At 40.4% G+C, this 20,311-nt stretch overlaps 1 protein-coding gene across 3 annotated transcripts in view; it reads right to left on the minus strand.

The window, feature by feature from the left end:
• Window positions 1–7,574: 7,574 nt before the first annotated feature.
• The window catches only part of TEC (tec protein tyrosine kinase), a 52,815-nt gene continuing 40,078 nt past the window's right edge, over window positions 7,575–20,311 (minus strand). For all 3 annotated transcript variants that reach the window (XM_040595162.1, XM_040595166.1, XM_040595152.1), the window contains 12 exons: window positions 19,898–20,079; window positions 18,884–18,949; window positions 16,450–16,504; window positions 16,205–16,284; window positions 15,558–15,691; window positions 14,236–14,310; window positions 13,294–13,465; window positions 12,948–13,164; window positions 12,353–12,417; window positions 11,209–11,327; window positions 10,712–10,869; window positions 7,575–8,692 (listed from right to left, as the gene is read on the minus strand). In XM_040595162.1, the coding sequence (XP_040451096.1) occupies window positions 8,615–8,692; window positions 10,712–10,869; window positions 11,209–11,327; window positions 12,353–12,417; window positions 12,948–13,164; window positions 13,294–13,465; window positions 14,236–14,310; window positions 15,558–15,691; window positions 16,205–16,284; window positions 16,450–16,504; window positions 18,884–18,949; window positions 19,898–20,079 (1,401 nt within the window). In that variant the 3' untranslated portion in view covers window positions 7,575–8,614. The remainder of the gene's footprint in view (window positions 8,693–10,711; window positions 10,870–11,208; window positions 11,328–12,352; window positions 12,418–12,947; window positions 13,165–13,293; window positions 13,466–14,235; window positions 14,311–15,557; window positions 15,692–16,204; window positions 16,285–16,449; window positions 16,505–18,883; window positions 18,950–19,897; window positions 20,080–20,311) is intronic.

The raw sequence follows: 20,311 nt of genomic DNA on the forward strand, positions 1-20,311 counted from the left end.
ATTCAGGACTACCATATGTGCTTAGCTCCATTATTAGCCCTGTCTTGCTGTGAGATAACTAGCAAATCATCAAGGCTGAATTTGCAGCCACCAGACAGCAGAGCTTTCCTGCAACCCTAACTATTTGTTGCCACTGTCTCCCTTACAATGCCTTAGCAATTATGAGGCCATGTAATGAGTTAATCAGCTCACTAAATCAGCAAAAATTAAAAAAAAAAAAGAAAAAAAAAAAAAGAGACCTTTGCAGCCAGATCAGTGCCGATCTGACTGATCACACCACCCCGTACAAGCTCTAACCAGTGCAATGAAGGGGATGAGAACATCATCAGGGACAGGAGGTAGAGAACGGTCCCCTTCAGTACTGAAACAATTTTAGATCATTCCAGCCAAATACAAACCCATACTTGCATGACAAGCTGCTTCTTATTGTGAGGTTTATTAAAGGAGACACACTACGTTCAGTTCTTTGAAATAGTATTGATTTTCCTGTTTCTGTTGCAGCCGTTAATATAACATATGCATTAACCCAGGCTTAAAGTACTAACAAGATGCGCTTTACACTTATGTGCCAAGTGGTTGATAATTCTGAGAAGAATTCATTGGATGCGTCATCACACACAGCGTACATTTAGAAAGAAATCAATCCAATATATCTTGTGTGAGTAGCAGAATATATTAAATATCTCAGAAGGCATTAAGAAGATTTGAACAACGTAAGGAAATTGTTGACATCCGCTCTGGTTCACTTCTACCCAGGCTGAGACCTATTTTGTCCAGTCTGTGTTCCCACGGCAGCTTGAGCCAAGCTGGGGCAGCTATGGTCCCAGCCCCTTTCCCTCTGCACTGTTGCTCATCTCATCTCCAACCAATCAAGATGGGATCCTAAATCAGCAGGGAATCACTCTCGGCTGGGTCGGCTCCCTGGGCTGTCTCACCATCATACATCACCAGTGGGCGGTGGGAGGGCAGCAGCACCGGGGGGATGGGTGCAGTCTCTTGGGAAGCATGAGAGCCAGGCATGCAGTGGCTGGGCTTCCCTCATAATCAGCTGCACTGACAGAAAACAAACTTTATACCCCACTCCAATGTCTGCCACATGGAAAAGAGGCCTCAAAAAGTTATTTGAAATGGGCTTCCTGAGGTCTCGGTATTCTGCTACTTTGTATTTCACATATTTATTTGTACTGTCCCACCAGACCCTTCCACTTTATTTGTTTTCCCCCTCATGGCGTTTTTGACTTGTTGGTCCTAACGTCCCAATCCAGCCTGGAATAAATATGATGTCCTTTCTGGTGTCCCGTGGGACTTTTTGCCAATGCCTGTGACCAGCGTTTCAGCCAAGTGTGCTGACAGTATGCATCCTAGCACTCAAAACATTAAGCAACCTTACTAGACAATGAAAATTAATTATTTTCTCTACAAAGGTACACAGTTTAGCAAATCTTGCACTAATAAGAGAAGGCAGAATGTCAGATGTCAGACCGGTAAGACCAAAACTAGCTCTTAGTTGGAAGAGGAAGAGGCCTGTCTCGTAAGTCTTTTAGACTATTTATCTTGAAAGTCATGGGGCAATTTCCCTTAGACTGTTGCATCCTGTGAATAACCTATCGTGTGGGAAGCTGGTGAGCCTACAGTAATCAGAAGACACTATCAACTGTCTGATAAAAGTTTCCACTGACGGCTATGCAAAACGCAGCAAATGCAAATACCCAAGCCAGCTGACACCAACAACTTTCTTTAAAGAAACCAGGCTAAAAAGATATGGGCAACGCAATTTATTTGCTGCATAATTTTCCAGTGTACAGTGAGCTGTCCCTCAGCTGTTTAAAAATGTGTTTCATAAGCAGTGAACACCACAGGTGAAGAAAAAAAGTTTAATTAATGTTTATGAAGCATTTAGTGATGTGCAAAAATGAATATGACATTTGAAAGCTTGTCTGTTTCTTCTGATTAAACTATCTAGTCTAATTATATATATTATTTCTCATTAGATATTCACTCTCCTTATAGAACGCTTACCAGAAATATTTAGAAGCAGCACTGCAGAGTTTGCGTAACGCTAGAATGATCTTCTAATAAGATTTTAAAGATTTGGCTGTTACCATGAAAGCAAGGGGTTCAAATCAATGTTATGGACATGTAATTCTGTCTTGCTTTTTTCTTTATGAGCCCAGGCATTTGAATTAATTTATAGCATAAGCTCAGGCATCCTTTTTGCCTTCAGTGAACTTCAGACTTGCTCTGTTAATGGATGCTTTTTGTGTTTGACACACCACCACCACCACCACCTTTTACTGTGTTAAAAGCAATTAGCAATAAATGAGTGTATGTGATGCTTTTAAAAATATCCCAATATTATATTGAATACGTTAATACAATATTAAATATTTAGTCTCTTGTCCTGTCCATAAAACCACAGAAAAGTATAGGTTAAAACTGTAATTATGATGCTTTCTGGGACACGTGCTTCATTTGGTGAGCTATTTTTCCAAGGGTAGAGTGTCTAACCTGTTAAGATCACAAAATATGACCAAGCTCTGCAGGCAGCAAGTTAAGGCTCAGATTAGACTGAGGCCATGGGTCAGATCAGTCCACGCTGAACTGAACTGCTGGCTCCAGAGGAGCAGCACAAACTTTGCACAGTTCTGCAAAGTTTGTGTCTCCTCATTGTCCTGGTTGGAGTATTTTAAGTGTCAAGCCACGGCCTATCCATCAAGCAGATATTTAACATCCTAAAGAAGAGCATTTCCAGCTCTTTGAAAACCAACTTGTCTTCACACATCTGTTTACATTGGCAACCTCACCACTTCTGAAATCCTTTTGTCCATGCATGACTCCTAGAGAGCACTTGCTGAATGAACTCAGTAGGAATTAATACAAACGTAAATGAATACAGTGCAAATGGTTAATCTCTGTTCAGAAATCTGCCAAGTCTGCCAGGAAACATTATCAAGGAACATAGAGAAAGCCCTTCCATTCTGCAGAGCTAAGTCCTGCTTTGGTTGAATTGACTTAAGCCAGGAAGTTCTGATCTAATGGACTGGAATTTCGGCATCTCAAGCAAAGACTTAAGTACTGATCTATGCTTTTTACATCCTCCCTAGTCAGTGGTAAGCTTCTTGCACAGCACTTTTTCTCCCCTTGATTAAAATCACATTTCTTGAGCCCATAACTCACTACAGAAAAGTCCAAAGCTGCTCTGCAATGCTGTTTTAGAAAGACTTGGCCAACACTGCAAATGGTGAAAGCTTCGATACACTGAATTAATAATTTGATTAAACCGGCTCACATCTTGACCTCCTGCTGGCAGTCAAGGAAGATGTTTACGCGGAGGGCAGCCCCCAGGTGCCACAGCAATGTGGTGCCACAGGAAGCCTGTGCTTCCTGCCCAAAGCTTCTTGCAGCTACACACACCCTCCTCCGGCTCGGGCTCTTCCTTCCTTTCTTTTTTTCTTTGATTCAACAGCCATCAGACAAACTAAGAAATAATAATTTTTAAATCCTGCATTTTAATCAAAAAAAAAAGTGCTATGTTTTAAAATGCAAATAAATTGGAAAAAATTCTTAGAATTTACTCATCTCTTAGAATATTTCTTGATTTTCCTTTCTGCTATGCCCTAACTCAAATAACTGAAATCAATGGAACTATTCTGATTTCCTTCAATTTTGGACCAAGGACCTTTTTTTAAGCAAAACACTGGATTTGTCAAAGGGTGTTAGTGCCACATATGTATTATCACACCTTGGCCTCCTGGTCCCTAACTCGAGTAACCACATTTAAGAGTTCATAAATTAAAAATTATTCAGTGATTGTATCAGTGAGAGCTGTGCTTCAGCAAGGAGATCACATTTTGGATTCCATATTTTGAAGAGAACAGATACACTAATTACATTTACCATATTATGAATGATTGACCTCTTGGACAGGACACAGGGAAGAAATATAGGCTAACAGAAAAAAATATTCCATCATTTTTAACAGTAAATTATTTTTGAAGGCTGTTAAAATAAAGTACTTAAGGGCCTATCATTATTTTCAGTTCCCACTTTTCTGTTTCCTACCTAACCAAAAATTTTCCCCAAAATTCCAGAAAAAGTGGTCAAATCTTCCTTCTTTTAAATTCGCAGGAAGGAAGGGTTTCCCAGCACCCACAGCCCCACTAGACCTTTCAGCCCACATGTCCCTGAGTGCTACCAAAACACATTCAGCTTTGATCCTCAGGGAAGTCCTCATGAAGAAATTTAGGTCGGTAGCTTAAAATACAGGTTTAAATCAAACAAGATGAGTATTGGAGCTGTTGAATCTAGAATTTGTGACATCTTCCTTCAACTGTGTGGAGAATTTAATTTCTCCGATTTCTGATGAAAGCCTGCAACCTCAGACAAAGTTCAGCCAATTCTATGATTTTACACAGGAACAAAAAATGTAGCCCATTTCACTGCTCGTGTCTTTTTCTTTCTGGAAATGACTACACTAGGAGGAAGACACTTGATTCTAAACCAGTGTTATATTATCTCACTGGCAACACATTAACTAATACGAATCCCAAGACTAGCACAGAGCTGCGATAGCCTGCTGGGTTATGATGGCCAAAATCAGACCTTTCAGCATGCACAGTTTTGAAACAAGATATCATGGCAAGAGAAGCATGTGGATGAAGTGGAAGTACTAGGAAACTGGTGTTGAAGCTAGCCTGACAAATACTCAGCTTAAAAATCTGTAGCTGACATCTTGATAACCAACTTAAAGGCCTCAAAACAAACGTATCTGTGCACAAGGAAGCAGACGGAATGCTAGAGGAAGAAGAAAAAGATCGGTCAGCTGTCAGGAACAGCTGTTTGCTTGAGAAGCTGAAAGACAGTCCCAGGAAAACAGAGAAGGCAATAGTGAAAACGCAGGTCCTTTGAGATGGTCTATTGCTGCCAATAACTGGCCTGACAGAGTCCCCACAACACCCAGCAGCATGCTTTGGGTTGGTAACATTATCTGTGTAAGTGGCCAATTCACACACCTTTACGTAGGCAATCTTACTCCTACCTTCAGTTGTAATTCACTCTAATTTGCAGCCTTGGGGAAGTGGTATCAAAGACAAAAGCAACAAGCTAAAAGAGATTTTTATAATTTGCATTTTATAATTTTATTATTTTATAGGTTTCTTGGCTTGAGTTTCTCTAACTCACTGTTTCTCAAAGCGCTACTGATTTTGAAAGCACTGTAGTCCATGTCTAAGGCTTGCACCCTTCTAACGTGTTTTGCCAGAAGTTCTTGCTCCTGCAGTGGGGCAGCAGGTCGACCGTGTCCAACACTAAAAATCCCGCTTCACCCATAAACCCCAGATCTTTATTGTAACACATGGCATACCTCCCGATCTGTCAGTTTTGAACACTACTAGAAAAAAAAAATAAAATCAATAATCTAGTAGAGTGCCACAGTACAGTTTGCTTCTAAAAACACTGTAAAAGACACGCTTTCAGCTTTTCCTATGTGCAGGCTAAGGCTTTCCTGTGAGTTGATTCTGCTCTGGAGGGAAGACAGCTCTAGTTCTACCAAACTGTATTCACGTCTATGCTGCACATGCTTTTAAGAAAGAGGGAATATATCCCTATCTGCATGTAGAAATAGTCGCTTTGCTCAATCCATCATACAGTGGATTCATGCTCATGCAGTAATTTTCCAAGCCAAGACAAGCAGTCTGAACAAAGATCACCTGAGCAGCGCAAGAGAACGCTGGCTGGTCTTTTTATGGCAATATTTAAATAGCTCATTTGCCAAGTACACTGCTACTGCACAAAACAAAATTGCAAGATCAAAATACGCAGTCCAGTTTACTTACAGGTAGAAAGAATCATGTCTGGTTGTCCACTTGTATTCAAATGAAAATGCAAACCTCTCTTCATCAATTGCACCAGTAAAACAGCCCTAACTGAGCTCTTTGCTCTGATACAAAATATGGTAAACCACAAATATTGCTTGACCCCGCCTACTTACCTTAAAAAAAAAAAGCTCCAAACAGACTACTAATCTCACTTCTGTTTAAAAAAAAAAAAAAAAAAAAGTGAAACAGGTGTCTGCTTTCTAGTATCAAACACATTTTACAAGAAAAAAAATAAAATCAAGCTACTCTGTAGGGCTAAGTATTTCTTTTAAAAAAAGGAAAAAATACATCAGATGTAAATCACAGTGTTTGGTACTGTTCAAATGATTTTTTGAGCCCAACATCTGAAAAACATTTGGTTATAACAAGAAGGGGAGGAAGGACTGAAATCGCTTAAGGATGAGTGAGCTCATCCAGGAGAATGGACAGTGCAGCATTTCAGCGTGCCTTTGAAGACATCAGGAGAGTCAGCAAGACAGCTGCCTCCAGAGGTGTTCTGGTCCTTTCCAAAATTAACCATCTAAGACTACATTCAACTAAAAAAATACATTCCTCTAGAAACTAGGTGCCTCAGTTCCTGACATCCTAAGTAAGTATCAAACCTAACGGCAGGTACACAGAAATTATCCTCAGGTACCGGGAAGAGGCAGGTGATGGGGTTGGATTCAAAGCATGCACCCCACTGAGGAAAATACTGCCAAAGCCCACACAGTTAGGGCATGTTTTATCGTGCAGATTAACAATAAATACATATTGTAAAGGAACAGGTTTAAGGTTCGTTGGAAACTATTAGTCTCATGATTTTCCTATGCTTCATTTGTGTTTTAAGTGAAACATTACTTACTTATTACTGTGGAATTCCTCAGGTTTTTTACTGAAAGTGTTGGCAATGCCATACTTTGCAAAGTCTCCGTTGAGGAACTGGGGTGCAAAGGAGCAGTTAGAGAAGAAAAGACGAGCTTGTCTCACCTTAGATCTTCCACATTCCTTTTCCTACTACAGGCAGAACGACCTAGTTTTTCCCCTTTAACAATGCATGGTATTGTTAAACTGGTATAGTGCTTCTTCTAAGAAACAAGAAGCTTCCTCCTTCTGAACAGAAAGGTTTAGGCAAAGCAGTGCGGGGATCTAAGCATCTCCAAAATTGATTACAGAAATACTCAAATGCAACAATGATGGAATGTATTCAGCTAACTATAGTTACCTCTAATAATCTGATTGGAAATAAACTTCACCATACTCCTCTCTGCCTACTTGGGAAAAAAAAATTTAAAAGCTTTTTGTGCAATCCATTTTCTATTACACATGGCACAAGAGCACAAGTAACAAAAGAAAAAAAATACGCAACAGAGTTACTCACGAGGTGGCTCAGCAAAACTGAGGTGCAAATAACTCCTCATATCCACCAGTACAACGTTACATTGATTGAAATAGGCTTCATCAAGGCTGTGGAGATGTTAGCCTCTAGCAGAGGGGACAGGGCACGTAATTTCTAAAGAGAGTTCAAGCATTTCAGCACTGAACATTTCATCATGGTCGAATTAATTTAAATATACATTCATACTATACTTAGTAGAGAGTGTGTATACACACAGATATATACGTGTACATACACAGAGATTACACCAGCACCACATTCACAGGAACAATTAGTTTAGCTTATGATGCACTGACAGTAAATTATTGACAACACATTAGTTCCAAACAATAGTTAACATTCAGTTTATTTACATATGCATGTAGTATGACATTTCTGTTAAGAACAGAAAGGTTAGATCACTGTACACACAGATGGAAAGAGTAGCCCTCCTTGCACACACTTGAGAGTTTATTTTCTTTCATTTACAACTCCATGTATTGAGTTGTATATGTAAGTGAAGGCAGAATAAACTTGTGCTTGAAAATTTCAAGGGGAAAACACATTTTTATATAAATAAATGCATGGAACTTATATATTTACAATACATACAGCATATAAATTATTTTATAATTAACCCAAAACAAGGCACTATGGTACACCGATAGCCAGTTGTACTGAATCTTGAACATACTTTTCACAGCTAAAGTCAAGACTAACCATGGGAGGTCTCTGGTTGACCAACCAGCCTAGAATGGCTTGGGGCACATCACAGCTCAGCTCTGAAGCAAAGCTTTAAGTGTTACACTAAACTGAAGACTGTGCTGTTAGCTACCTCCTATGTGCAAACTGAGAGGCACATTTTGCGTTCTTGATGATGATGTGTGATGGAACACCCATTGACCAAGAAAAATAATGTTTCTGGAGAATCCCTGGAAATACTTCAATATCAGTAAATAGCCATTTATAGATTCCTTCAATTTTTAAGCATGCAAATCACTACTAATACTACTGCCTGTGTAAAGAGAAACTCAGAATCATGGACTGTATGTACATGAACCTGATCCACTAAATGCAAATTAGGGTCCTGGGCTTTGGCCGCATTCTCTCCCTTGCTCCCTGAAGAGCTCAACTTGCCAGCTATGCAATACTGACTTTTCAGAGAAAATATAGAGACTTCTAGTGTTGCTGAAGATACCGCGCTCATTTCCCAACATCACGTAAAACTTTCCTTGTGCTGGAGTGGATCAGATGTTACATGTTCCCCACGCTGTTTAGTGGCATCTAGCAGCTTACAGGATCAAGGTTTTAAAAAGAAATGGTGAAGCCACATCTCTGGAAAGTGGCTTCTTTCCTGTACTTGTGCTACTGTTGTCTTATTTCAGAAAGCATCTTCACCCTCTGCAATGTCAATGATTGCGTGAAGCAAGTCTTCAAAAGTCGGGCGGCCCTCTGGTTTCTAAAAATAAAAAGCATGTGCAGCTGTGATCAGGAAGCAATAGACTTGTGTTGATTTTGATAAATGATTTGTCTTGGTATAATTCTGTGGCAATGAATTTACCACTTCATTACATGTGACACGCAAAAATATTTCCTTGTCTGGATTTTGGATGTATCACTTAAGCTCAGGAAGTGTCACCCCTTTTTTTTTTTTTTTTTACTGCTTTGAAAAGGGAGTAAATAGGGGTTGCTGGGCTACACTCTTCATATCATTCATTACTTTGTGTAGTTTTCTACACTTTCTCATTTTATTTCCCCATCCCCACCTCCCCCAGTGAATTGCTCCAATCCTTCTTTATGCAAGTTGTTCATGCTCCTAAGAATTTTAAGTGTCATTCTCCAAAGCCTTTTACTTCAATGTTGTTCTTTGGACTCCAAAGCAAGGCTACGTCATAGAGTAGATGAAGTTGCCAAAGTCTATTTTCCACAGAGTTCCTTATGTGTCTTAACATCCTGTTTGTTTTGTTTCATTATGGCAACACACTGAGGTAGTCTCTTCAGTGACCCTGCTGACACAACTTAGCATCCTCTGAAGGTCTGGGTAATTTGCACCTTTCTTCCATTTATCAGCCTCTTTAGATTTGTATCACCTGCTGAATTTTGAAGCCTCGATATTCACCTGCCTGTACAAGTCACTGATAGATTTATTAAACAAGGACTGAGGTACCTACAGTTAATCATATTTTATGACAAAGACTGACAGTATCTTGACATGTGTCCCGTTTGTGATTTGCAAAGATTCTTTCTCTTCCACGTGATGACTGTTTAGATTTTATTGTTATTAACCCCTGATAAAAATCAATATTTTTTAATCAATTCACTGATATTCATATAAGTCCTAAAAAGACATATTAATATTCAAAGAATGTTAACAAATAACTTACCATTATCTTCCAGGTTATGTAATATTCCATTTTAATGACCATTTCAAGCAGGCTACCAAGCACAAACAAAATGTAATTATCTGTAGTTTCCCAGCTCCCATGAATAGCTTTTTTGAACTACAGACACTTGTCATTCTGTGGTCCTCCAGGGCACTGTTGCTTTTCATGTATTTTTTGCTGCATAAACCAACTGGTTTGTAAGTTTTACATCTCCACCAGTTGGTTTGATGACTAATTGTTTTCCGTTCCAGCACCCTCTCCTCCAAGACAAGTGTCAGACAGTACGTCAACTTTATTACTGGAAAAGAGCAGTTTTTCCACAGCAACCCCTGTGGCAAAGGGTAACTTGAAATAAATTATGTAGCTCTTTTCATTCTAGATTTCCTCGGCTGCTCTCGCAAAACTAGAGGCATGTCGTTAAATGCACCTATCCTCTTAGAGGCTCTTTGCTTTAACAGTACAAAACCTGTTTTATACTGACTGATAAAGTATTGAATTTGGGTTTGCTGCCCCTTCAACCTCCTAAAATTGTACAGTCAGTATCTTTTTTGGTTAGAAGGATTATAGTACAGTGTATTTTTATCTTTCTTCATAAACCTTGGGATTTGTGCTTAGATTCAACTGCGAGTTAACCTGTATTTCCTACATCATTTATAACCAGGTAATGAAGTATTTATTTAAAAATGTTTTTGGTCATTCTGGCATGTTTCTGTAATGATTAATAAACTGAGGCACTATAAAATCAGATTCTCCCCCTCTGGGCCGTTGTGACTGAATTTTTTTTTGCTAGTGCTATTTGTACACAGATATAATTGCGACCAGCACAGAGTTAGCAATTATTTCCTTTTGTTACTAAATGCCTTTGCGTACTTAATGTGACAGTCCATTTATTTCATAGGAATTTACTCAGTGTTTTTTCTTATCACAGTTCTAGTTCAGTTGCAAACCGGGGGAGATCTTTGTCTTAGCAATAAACACGTGAATAGCTGAGAGCACTGGATACAATCAGGTGCTGCAATAGAGATTAGCTGCTGTTGCTAGACTGACTTTTTTTTTCCAATTCAAAGACAAACAAAAAATAAAAAAGTATATACCTCCTGCCAGCACATCATCATCATTTCATACACCTGCTTACAGGCTAGTTTGGGCCGATACAAACGATGTCCTTGGCTAACCATCGTCACCACTTCATAGTTGGAGCTTTTTTCAAAGGGCATCTTTCCTTCCGTAAATACTTCCCACATTAAAACACCTGGGAAAAAAAAAAAAAAAAAAGGAAATAAACATTAAGAAAATAAGCAAATCACTTATTTTAAAAATATGTTTATTTTGAGCCTTGAGCTCAGGATTTCCCATCCATATTCTAGAAAGAGTTCACATCTGTCATTGCTGAAAACATCTTATTCTAGTAACATGACTTATTAAAAAACAGTTCTAAAGGTCTCTTTGGAACTTCATGCACGCATAAAACCACGACAAATGTTTTCTCTGAGCTTCTTCTCAGATGCCTGAATCCTTCCCAATCATTGGAGCTTAACTGCTATGGATAAAATGTAAAAACAGTGCTTCCTTTCAATGATGAATGTCTTACCGAATGACCAGACATCTGACTTGCTGCTGAATCGGCTATAATTAAAAACTTCGGGGGGGCACCATTTCACAGGAAATTTAGCCCCTGAGGAGCTTGTGTATTGATCGTCAAGGACATACCTTTTAAAAAAAGACAAAGCAACAACAAAAAAATTATATCCTTCGGTCAGCCTCCAGCCTGCGAACTGTAATTTAGATTTGCATTTGAATGTTAGGAGCTCGTATTGCCACCTAATGGCCATCTCTGTTAGCATCACACAACACAAATGGCTTCTCTGGGGCAGTGCGAAGGTTTCAGTCAAGATCCAGTTCATTTTTCTTACGATGTTGAAGCCTTCTCTTGTGATTATTAGCTATACAACACAGTTCTAGGCCACCTGCAAGTTAAATGCCTGTATTACGACAGAAAGTGATCCAAATGCATAAATTGCTTGCTCTCTTTCTCACCAGACTGTCTGAATTCACATGTCACAGGACACGCAACCTCAGTAGCACAGAAAGGTGGCAAAGCTAAGAAGAGCATGGTGAAGCCGTGGCGCTTTAACACCTTCCTTGTAAGCACTGTTCCCCACCCCCTGCAGCACCTGTGGTGCTAACAAGCACAGGAAATTAACCCCTCTCCAGGTCTCAGCACCTGCCAGCACTGTGGCCAGTGAGATGCAGCCCTGAACCATCCACCCCAACAAGACCCCAACCTCACTGAACAGCCTCTTTCTATCATTTATTTACCAAAACACAAGTTCATAACTATTACCACTGCAGCACGACCTCTGCTGAGACACAAGCTCTAATGTGCCTCCTGCATCACTACGAGACAGATGCTACAGAAAGTGGCTAACGGAAGACCAGTCAGACCACAGTCAGTTCAAAGCCAGGCCTCTCTCTCATCTTATGCATTAGACTCACTTACAAAACCTAGTTTTGATTTTCCGGAACTGAGTAAGGAAATGGACCCATGGCCACAGAAAAAACAAGCTTTAAAGGTACTGGAAAAAAAAATTACCTAAGGATGTTCCCTAGAGAGAACAAAAAAGGTATCATTTTTGCCTGTAATTTTGCTGGGTGTGTGTTGCCTTATGGCTAACTACAAGGGTCAGCTGAATCTTCCCAAATCCCCACAAATGTGTCTGCACCCTCAGCCATACCTTGTCATTCCAAAGTCGGACACTTTGACCACTCCCGAGTCACTCACCAAGCAGTTCCTGGCAGCCTGCAAAAGACATGGTTAGAGTTACATGAAAAACTTGCAGTCTTTCACAGACAAATTACAACTGTCTAATGAGGACTTTGTCCTCATTGCTTAGCAAATTCACCGATTTACCAAGTTCAGTGGTGTATTCTCATTATAAACGGTACCTGTGCGTTTGCTCTTGATAGTACTGTCTTGACAACTGAACCATTTTGTTAAAAAGTCACCAGAAAAAATTATCAGAGGGATTCATGAGTGGTGAAAGTGCCGCCAAACCAGAACAGAGATATGCTAGTATATCAGTGCAAATAGCCGTTAACTCTTTATAAAAATTTCAGAGATTTTATTCCATTTTCTGGGGAGAGAAAAACCTCTCATTTTCTGTACAGAGCCATTTTAGAGACCTGATTAGACCCTAAAAAGCCAACTTCAACGACTTATATTTTCTGCAAGAACAAAAGCAGTTATTTACAAGCAGGCCGTTTCAAAAAGGAATAGTAAAGTTCAAAAATAAAAATTTCAGAGGCGTGTACTGCCTAATGGGATGTTACCAGGTCTCTGTGGATGAAGCTGTTCCTCTCCAGGTACTCCATTCCCTCACACACATCTTGGCACATAGTGAGCAGGACGTCTTTACTCAAAGCTCCTCGTTTTTGTCTCAGGTAATTGAGAAGGCAGCCATGCTCCATGAACTCTGTCACGATGTAAATAGGTCTCTGTTGTGTGCACACACCATACAGCTGAACTAATTTAGGATGGGTTAGCTTCCTGAAAAGATTGAGATCATGTCATTATTACTTCCTCTACCCTCCACCTGTCCCAAATGTTTTATTTACAACCAATATACTGCACCAGAGGCCTAGAACTAGAAATACAAGTACCACACACACAACTCACATCATTACTTTAGCTTCTTCAATGAAATCCTCTTCGTACATTGCACCTTCCCGAATTGCCTTGATGGCCACTTTATACTGTGCCCTCCACTTCCCAAGGCGTACTACGCCAAACAGACCGCTCCCCAGTTCTCTCATGAACGTCAGTTCTGAGGGATTAATTTCCCATTTCTCTATAAAACAAAACAAATGAGAGCCCATGACTCCTGTATTAAGGAACCTGCTGAACTGGTGATAAGGGACAAGGAAAAGGAAACTGGATTACTAGCAAATTAGGGAATTTAGGGAGAAAACAGCTTAGGATTAACTTGAAAACTGAACACTTTTATACCTCACAGAAAAAACAAACTTTTAGGTAGACAAGACCTTTAAGCAGCATCTGACCAACACCAGAAGGCAAACCACAAACTTTTCTGAGGCCAGTAAATACATGCTGATATTATCAGTTGATTTCAACAAGCTGCTGTCACAGAACATTGTGCCAATGCATAGAAGCTGCTCATATCACTTCATGTGCTGTGCTTAAAACAGGTTATTCCAAATTTATATATACATTAAAAAAAAAAAAAAAGTAACCCCTCCACAAAGATCAAAGGGCCAAGGTTGAGTCACAAGTCTGGAGGCTTATGAAGGAGCTAAAGGCACAGCTCTTTAATTGGAAAGAGCTCAAGGTGTCCATAAAAGTATGGAGGAAGATGCTAAAGAACCAGTGACATGTTCTGCCTCTCCTCACTGCTGCTCTTGGCACCAAACACCTACCGCCAGCTGTGAGGCCCTTTGCATACCAATCCTTTGTGCAAGGGTCTTGAACCTTGGACCCACGTTAAGTTAGTACAGCAAATCACAGTACAAAATGAGGTCTTCAAAGTTTTTTAGAAACTATGGTAACATACATACAATCATTAAGAAAGATACGTGTAGAGGAATATAAAATGCAATTTACCATAGCTGAAGCCTGCCGTTGTTGGTGCTGTCGTCTTCTTTGGGGTCACTGGGTAACGCAGCCTAGTAACAAGACCTGAGGTTCAAGATAATTCAAGAGACACAGTTTATATCTGAAATAGCACCAGGCAGCAAATCAGCCACTTGTTTGGTGCAAACTTCAACACCAATTAACAATAAACATCGTATACAGCTTTGATCCTATTTTCTGGTATTGCATTTTGTTGACTATTCAAAGCGGCTATGAGAAGTACACAGGAGCACTCACTGCATTTAACTTGTTGCATCTTCTTTACTAATGAGAGATGGATATAGATATGTGCATACATGTCTGTGCTTTAGTTATGCTGGCACCAATAAAGGCTGAGGACCCCTTTCATAAATCAGATCAGAAAGATTATCTAAAACTCACAACATTAATTTTGATTATTTCTACTTCACCCATATAAACCCCAACAGTTTGACACAGAGATTTTACATATACAGAATTAATGCTGCATGCTAGCTGAATATTGTCCTAAATATCTTGTTGGAACTTGATATGACAAAAGGAATAATGCAATTAGAAACAAGTAGTAAAATGAGTTTAAAGCCAGAGTTATGTTTTTGCAGCATATTTTCCAGAAAGGCATTTTCCAGAATATCACCAGGAAATGCTGGGTCATCAGAGTTTAATATAAACATCTGGAAACTGTAGCTCATGAGGGAAATTTATGCACAGATTCGACTTGAAAAAAACCCAAAACTATATTAGTGTCTGTGACTTGAACCTGACTCCTAAACTTTCCCCATCCCTTAGACACAGAGTGGGCAGATACCAGCATCAGCTATAGATCTGAAGTGTCTAACCTTTACAAAGACTCATCTTTAAGTGTTTCCTGAACAACACATTACTGTTCTCCTTATCTGTTTCCTATATGGGAAGATTAGATCATTTTAAGCAGTGGTGACCAGCAGGTACAACGTTAGCGCCTGGGGAGTATTCTGGAGACATACCATCCCCACCCATCTGCTGTGGCTTGCAGGCAGCTGATAGAGAGGCTATGTATAGCTAAATGAATGATTTTTCCTGACTCAACACAGATATTCTTCCGTTACTCTGGGGACAGTAACATACTTATGCCTTTATATTTATGTATATTTACATAAAGCCTTTCAAATTGTTGCCTATATTGAAAAAATCTGAAAACGCAGTTGTCTCATGACTTCCCTGAAAAAGAAGGATCTATAAAAACCTAAAAACTTTCATTAAAACCCTACAACACCTCACATTCCTTTTCAAATCAACCCCAGGTGGCAGAAGAAGAAATCAAATTTATCTACCTGCTGCATTATGTTTATGATACTCAATTATTTCTGGAATGGAGTTAAAGAGATGTTTTTCTGCAAGATAGTACTGTTTTGGTGATGTCACTGTTTCTTTTATATGGTAGTGTCTTATTCCTGATGAGCCTTCTCTGGAAAAATAATAATAATAACAACAATTAGTAATCATACACTGTCATTTGTTGTGAATTTTTTTAAGAGGAGCACATTGACTAGGAAAAGGAAACCAGTGTCACAGGCTTCAGGAACAGCTTGAATATCAAAGATCCCAGAGCACTGGTGACTTGCCTTGAACTCAGTTCCCAGACCAAGTTGAAGATCAACCTGTAAAAGGTTAATTTTCAGCCCAGTGAGCTCACATGCCCATACAAACACTTTGGCTGGCAGGAGAGAAGAGACCAAACAGGGTGGGAGAGCAAGACCTCCTTCTTTGGGCAGAGGTTCAGGTCTACACTGGATTAAACCAAACATGACCTAACCATGGAGCCAAGAAGCTCATTTTAGTCATCCATCTTTTCTATCACAGCAGCCCCTGTTTCTTTACTGAGGTCTCTTCTGGGCTTTCCCCCACGCCCACGGATTTGGATACAGACACAAATGCATCCAGGCAAGACAAGGTATGCAGAGCAGCCACAGAAACTCACCCTCCAAATTTTGTATAAAGGGAAACTGTATACAGGCCAGGCTGACTGGAGTCTCTCACCACAAAACCACCTTCTTTATCCTAAAATGCAAGCACGTTGACAGTTTTTGTACAAGCTGGTTTAAGCTGCATGTCTTCTACTCGTCGTGTTATATACACATGCCAAAACAAGCCTCTGCTTTAACAAAACAAGCTACTTTACATGAATTCCACAGTTAATACTGTTAATAAGGCTGCTCTGCTCACCTCGTTTCTCAGGAGCTGCTCTGCCTTGCTTCTGTTCAGGTTTCTGCTGTACCACCTGCAACACAACATCACTAACTGAAACTTCTCCAAGGTGCATGATTTACCTAAAATGCTTGAAGTATTACAAAGCCATAGACTCCATAATGTTATGATAAGTGAAGGTCAAGAACTGAAAGTTTGTTAACATGCAAAAACCAGTCTCTTATATTGTGCAGTTATCCCATAAAAATGCCCTGAAACAAACCCAGTGAGACCTCACAGAAGCCAATAAACCTCAGGTAACTGAACTATCTTTTATCCTTTTTTTGCAAAACCACTTCTCAAACACGGGCAGGTTGATGGCAGCAGTTGCTCTGAAGGGCAACCTGAGTGCAGGCCGACAGCCCCAGGGAAGCAGCTGCCCACATGCTGGTCAAGCCACCAGCACAGCTAGCTGCTAGACTGCTATTTCATTCAATAACTCCACAGTTGTGGTTTTCCAGGGAGGACCCACCTATCAAAGAGGAGATCAAAAGTTAATTAATGTCACGGTTGCACATCCGTGAGCTCTGTGTTGCACAGGCAGGTTAAAGTAGCCACAGAAGCTCCGACTTTTCAGCCAGTTGCAGCAAATAATATAAAAAGGAAAATCATGCAGCTCACAAATGGTGTGGTGCAATTGTTTTGAGCTATGCTGTCATGGCAGCAACCGAGCAGGGAAGTGGCACAGCAGCCTCTAATCAAGTTCTGCTGTTCAGGAGATAGTGGTTCCTTGCAGTTGGTTGGCGACCTGAAGTAATGCTCCCTGGACTGCGTGGTGACTCAGAATTACAGCCCCAAGGTGGTAAGGCACAAAGTGGCTGGGCCAGATAAGGCAGCCCAGTTCCTTCCTTCCCTTTCGCAGCCCCACAGCACAGCACAGCCCAGAGCAGGGCAGGGCTTCTAGCAAGAACCTCTCAGATGAGAAAACAACAAAGAACAAGCAATTCCCTCTAGTGAAGCTCAGGGCAAAATCCCAGATGAAATTCTACCTTCTGTCAAAACACAGCAGTAGGAGACATACGTAGCTGAGCTTAGAGTTTTGGAACTATTAATGTGGTTTTGTAAACTGGTTTTATTATTTCCCTACAGCTCCTTTTTATATAAAAGTAATGAAATATTTCTTAATTTCTCCGGCACAACAGTTTATGCTGTAGTGAAATTTAAATATCAATAACAGGCTTGGAGACTACAATGTTAATTTTTATCCTAATGTTCATAAACAGTACCCCATAATTAAACAACAACTGGTAAAAGCACTGTTCTTAAAAAAAAAAAAAGCATCTATACTTTTGTACCTGATAAGTTATATGCACACACTGAGACTTAAAATGCACCAAGTGATATATTTTCTTGAAAATTAAAGCTGCCTTCTAAGATCTCCGATCTGTTACGTTTACAGAATCACAGAATGGTCAGGTTGGAAGGGACCTCGAGATCATCTAGTCCAAGCCCCTGCTAAAGCAGGTTCACCTACAGCAGGTTGGGCAGAATCCCATCCAGGCAGGTGTTGAATGTCGCCAGAGGAGACTCCACACCCTCTCTGGGCAGCCTCTGCCAGTGCTCCGTCACCAACAAGATAAAGAAGTTCTTCCCCATTTTCAGATGGAACTTCTTGTGTTGCAGCTTGTGCCCGTTGCCCCTTGTCCTGTCACTGGGCACCACTGAAAAGAGCCTGACCCTGTCCTACTGACACTCGCCCTGAAGATATCTGTGTGCATCAATAAGATCCCCTCTCAGTCTCCTCTTCTCCAAACTACACAGTCCCAGCCCTCTCAGCCTCTCCTCATCAGGGAGATGCTCCAGTCCCCACATCACCTTCATAACCCTCCGCTGGCCCCTCTCCAGCAGTTCCCTGTCTCTCTTGAGCTGGGGAGCCCAGAGTTGGACACAGCACTCCATGTGCAGCCTCACCAGGGCAGAGCAGAGGGGGAGGATCATCTGGCCATGCTCCTAATGCACCCCAGGATTACTCTTGAATGATTTCCACTGTTTTCTACTCTACTACCTTACAGCCACACACTTTGGCTAGACATGTCACTTGAAAAGAAATTTACCCATTATAAGTGTGCTAAATGTTTTGCTGTGTGGTGTTCTGGTTTGGTTTTTTTTAATATTAAAGTTTCCCTTTGTCTATCAGAGAGTTGAGAGGGGTTTTTTTTCGCTTTAACAGTGATAGCCTAAAAACTACATGCCTGATGGCCATCTCACTGACTTGACTCTACACTATAAATCACAGCAAAATCAATGAAGAGGAACAAATATATGCCCATTTCAAATATTTAACTTTCATCTCCAAGGTAATTGCTATCACATGTAAATAATTGCTTTCAAAACTTTAAAAATACATTGTCATTCTTAAGAGTACAGGTTTAATTTTATGATCTTCCAGATTTTAATTAAAATATTCACTTACTCATATTGATCAAGGTTGTTGGACTTCTTTCCTGTTACATAGTTGCTTGGAATATATCCTTGTTTTCTAAAAAAATACGTAGAACACAGAGTGAAAAAATGTAAAATTACATGCCTGGATGACAGGGTTTCATTTAGCTAATTACCAGAGGTCTCTCACCGTAATTTATCTGTTACTGACCCACCTAATGTAATGCTGATTATACAGAAACTGATTTTCCACATCAGCATTTTCACATTAACTTTTAGAGTGCCTAAAGAAGCGACACAGGCAGCAGGAAAAAAGAAAACCAGTAGAAGGGTGTCCAAGAAAACCAGAAGGTGCAAAGAAGAGCAACACACTGCTGCTCTGTCACTTCTGCACTCAGAGGTCCCAGTCAGTCACTGGAAATAAATTTGGAGCCTGCCACAGCCTAATAATTCGTAATTACCCCTAATATATTGCAACAGGGACCCGATAAATATTGAAGTACAGAAACTTTCACCTTTAAAACCGCAGGGAAAGATTTAAATCCAGGGAGTGTAAAGTTGCAGTCATTAAGGCATCTCATTGCAACTCACTCTCAACTCATTCAGAGATTGCCCCTAATGATCCAGCTATTAAATAAGATGATGATTATTCAAGTCTGGAAGTCAGAGCCTGCTGAGCTGAGTGTTAACCATATTGCTCCCTAATGAGCCGTTCCCCAGGGAAGCGGCAGTACTGTACCAGTCTAGTGAGGTTTTACAGGCTGTCTGATGCCCTAATTGGGAAACCATAAAGCCTGACAGGAAACATAATTGGAAAAGCTTCCAGTTCTGCAACTGTCTTTGCACTCAGGCCCCACAGTCTATTAAGAACCACACTTTTTTAAGTTGGTTTCTATGTAGGAATAAAGATATGGATGAGATCTCGGGGCTGGGGCCCAAAGTGAGGTCTAGTACAAGTTTTTGTTGACACTCGTCAATATAAACTGCTAAAACATAGAAACAGCCTTATGAACTTTGTAACGAAAAATAGGGAACTTGTGTTTACCCATATTTGTCTCTTGCCTTCCACCAGTGAATGTCGTTCTTCTCAATCACCGTATATTCTTCACCTTTCTCTAATCTTAAATCATGATGTTCTGTAGGCTCAAAGTCATACATTGCTACCACTATCTCCTCCTCTTCATTGCCATTTTCTTCAACTGGAGGAACAGGTGGTGGAGGCCTTCGCTGAAAACGATCCAACATTATTATCTTCCCACTCTGCTCCATAATTACACCCACTCATCATCCCACCAGTGCAAACCAGCCAAGCATCCCAGAGGCAAAAGCTGGGCTAGTTTCAGGTTGTCCTGAGACTGAGCTGCGGCGGCCCAGGGAAGCAGCGGGATCATCTGGGTGCTTGTCCATGGGGCTGGCTCGTACTGCAGCCCCTCAGCTGCCACTAAAGGGCAACGCCAGC

This window comes from Falco naumanni, chromosome 1 (genome assembly GCF_017639655.2).
Source record: "Falco naumanni isolate bFalNau1 chromosome 1, bFalNau1.pat, whole genome shotgun sequence".
Taxonomy (NCBI): domain Eukaryota; kingdom Metazoa; phylum Chordata; class Aves; order Falconiformes; family Falconidae; genus Falco; species Falco naumanni.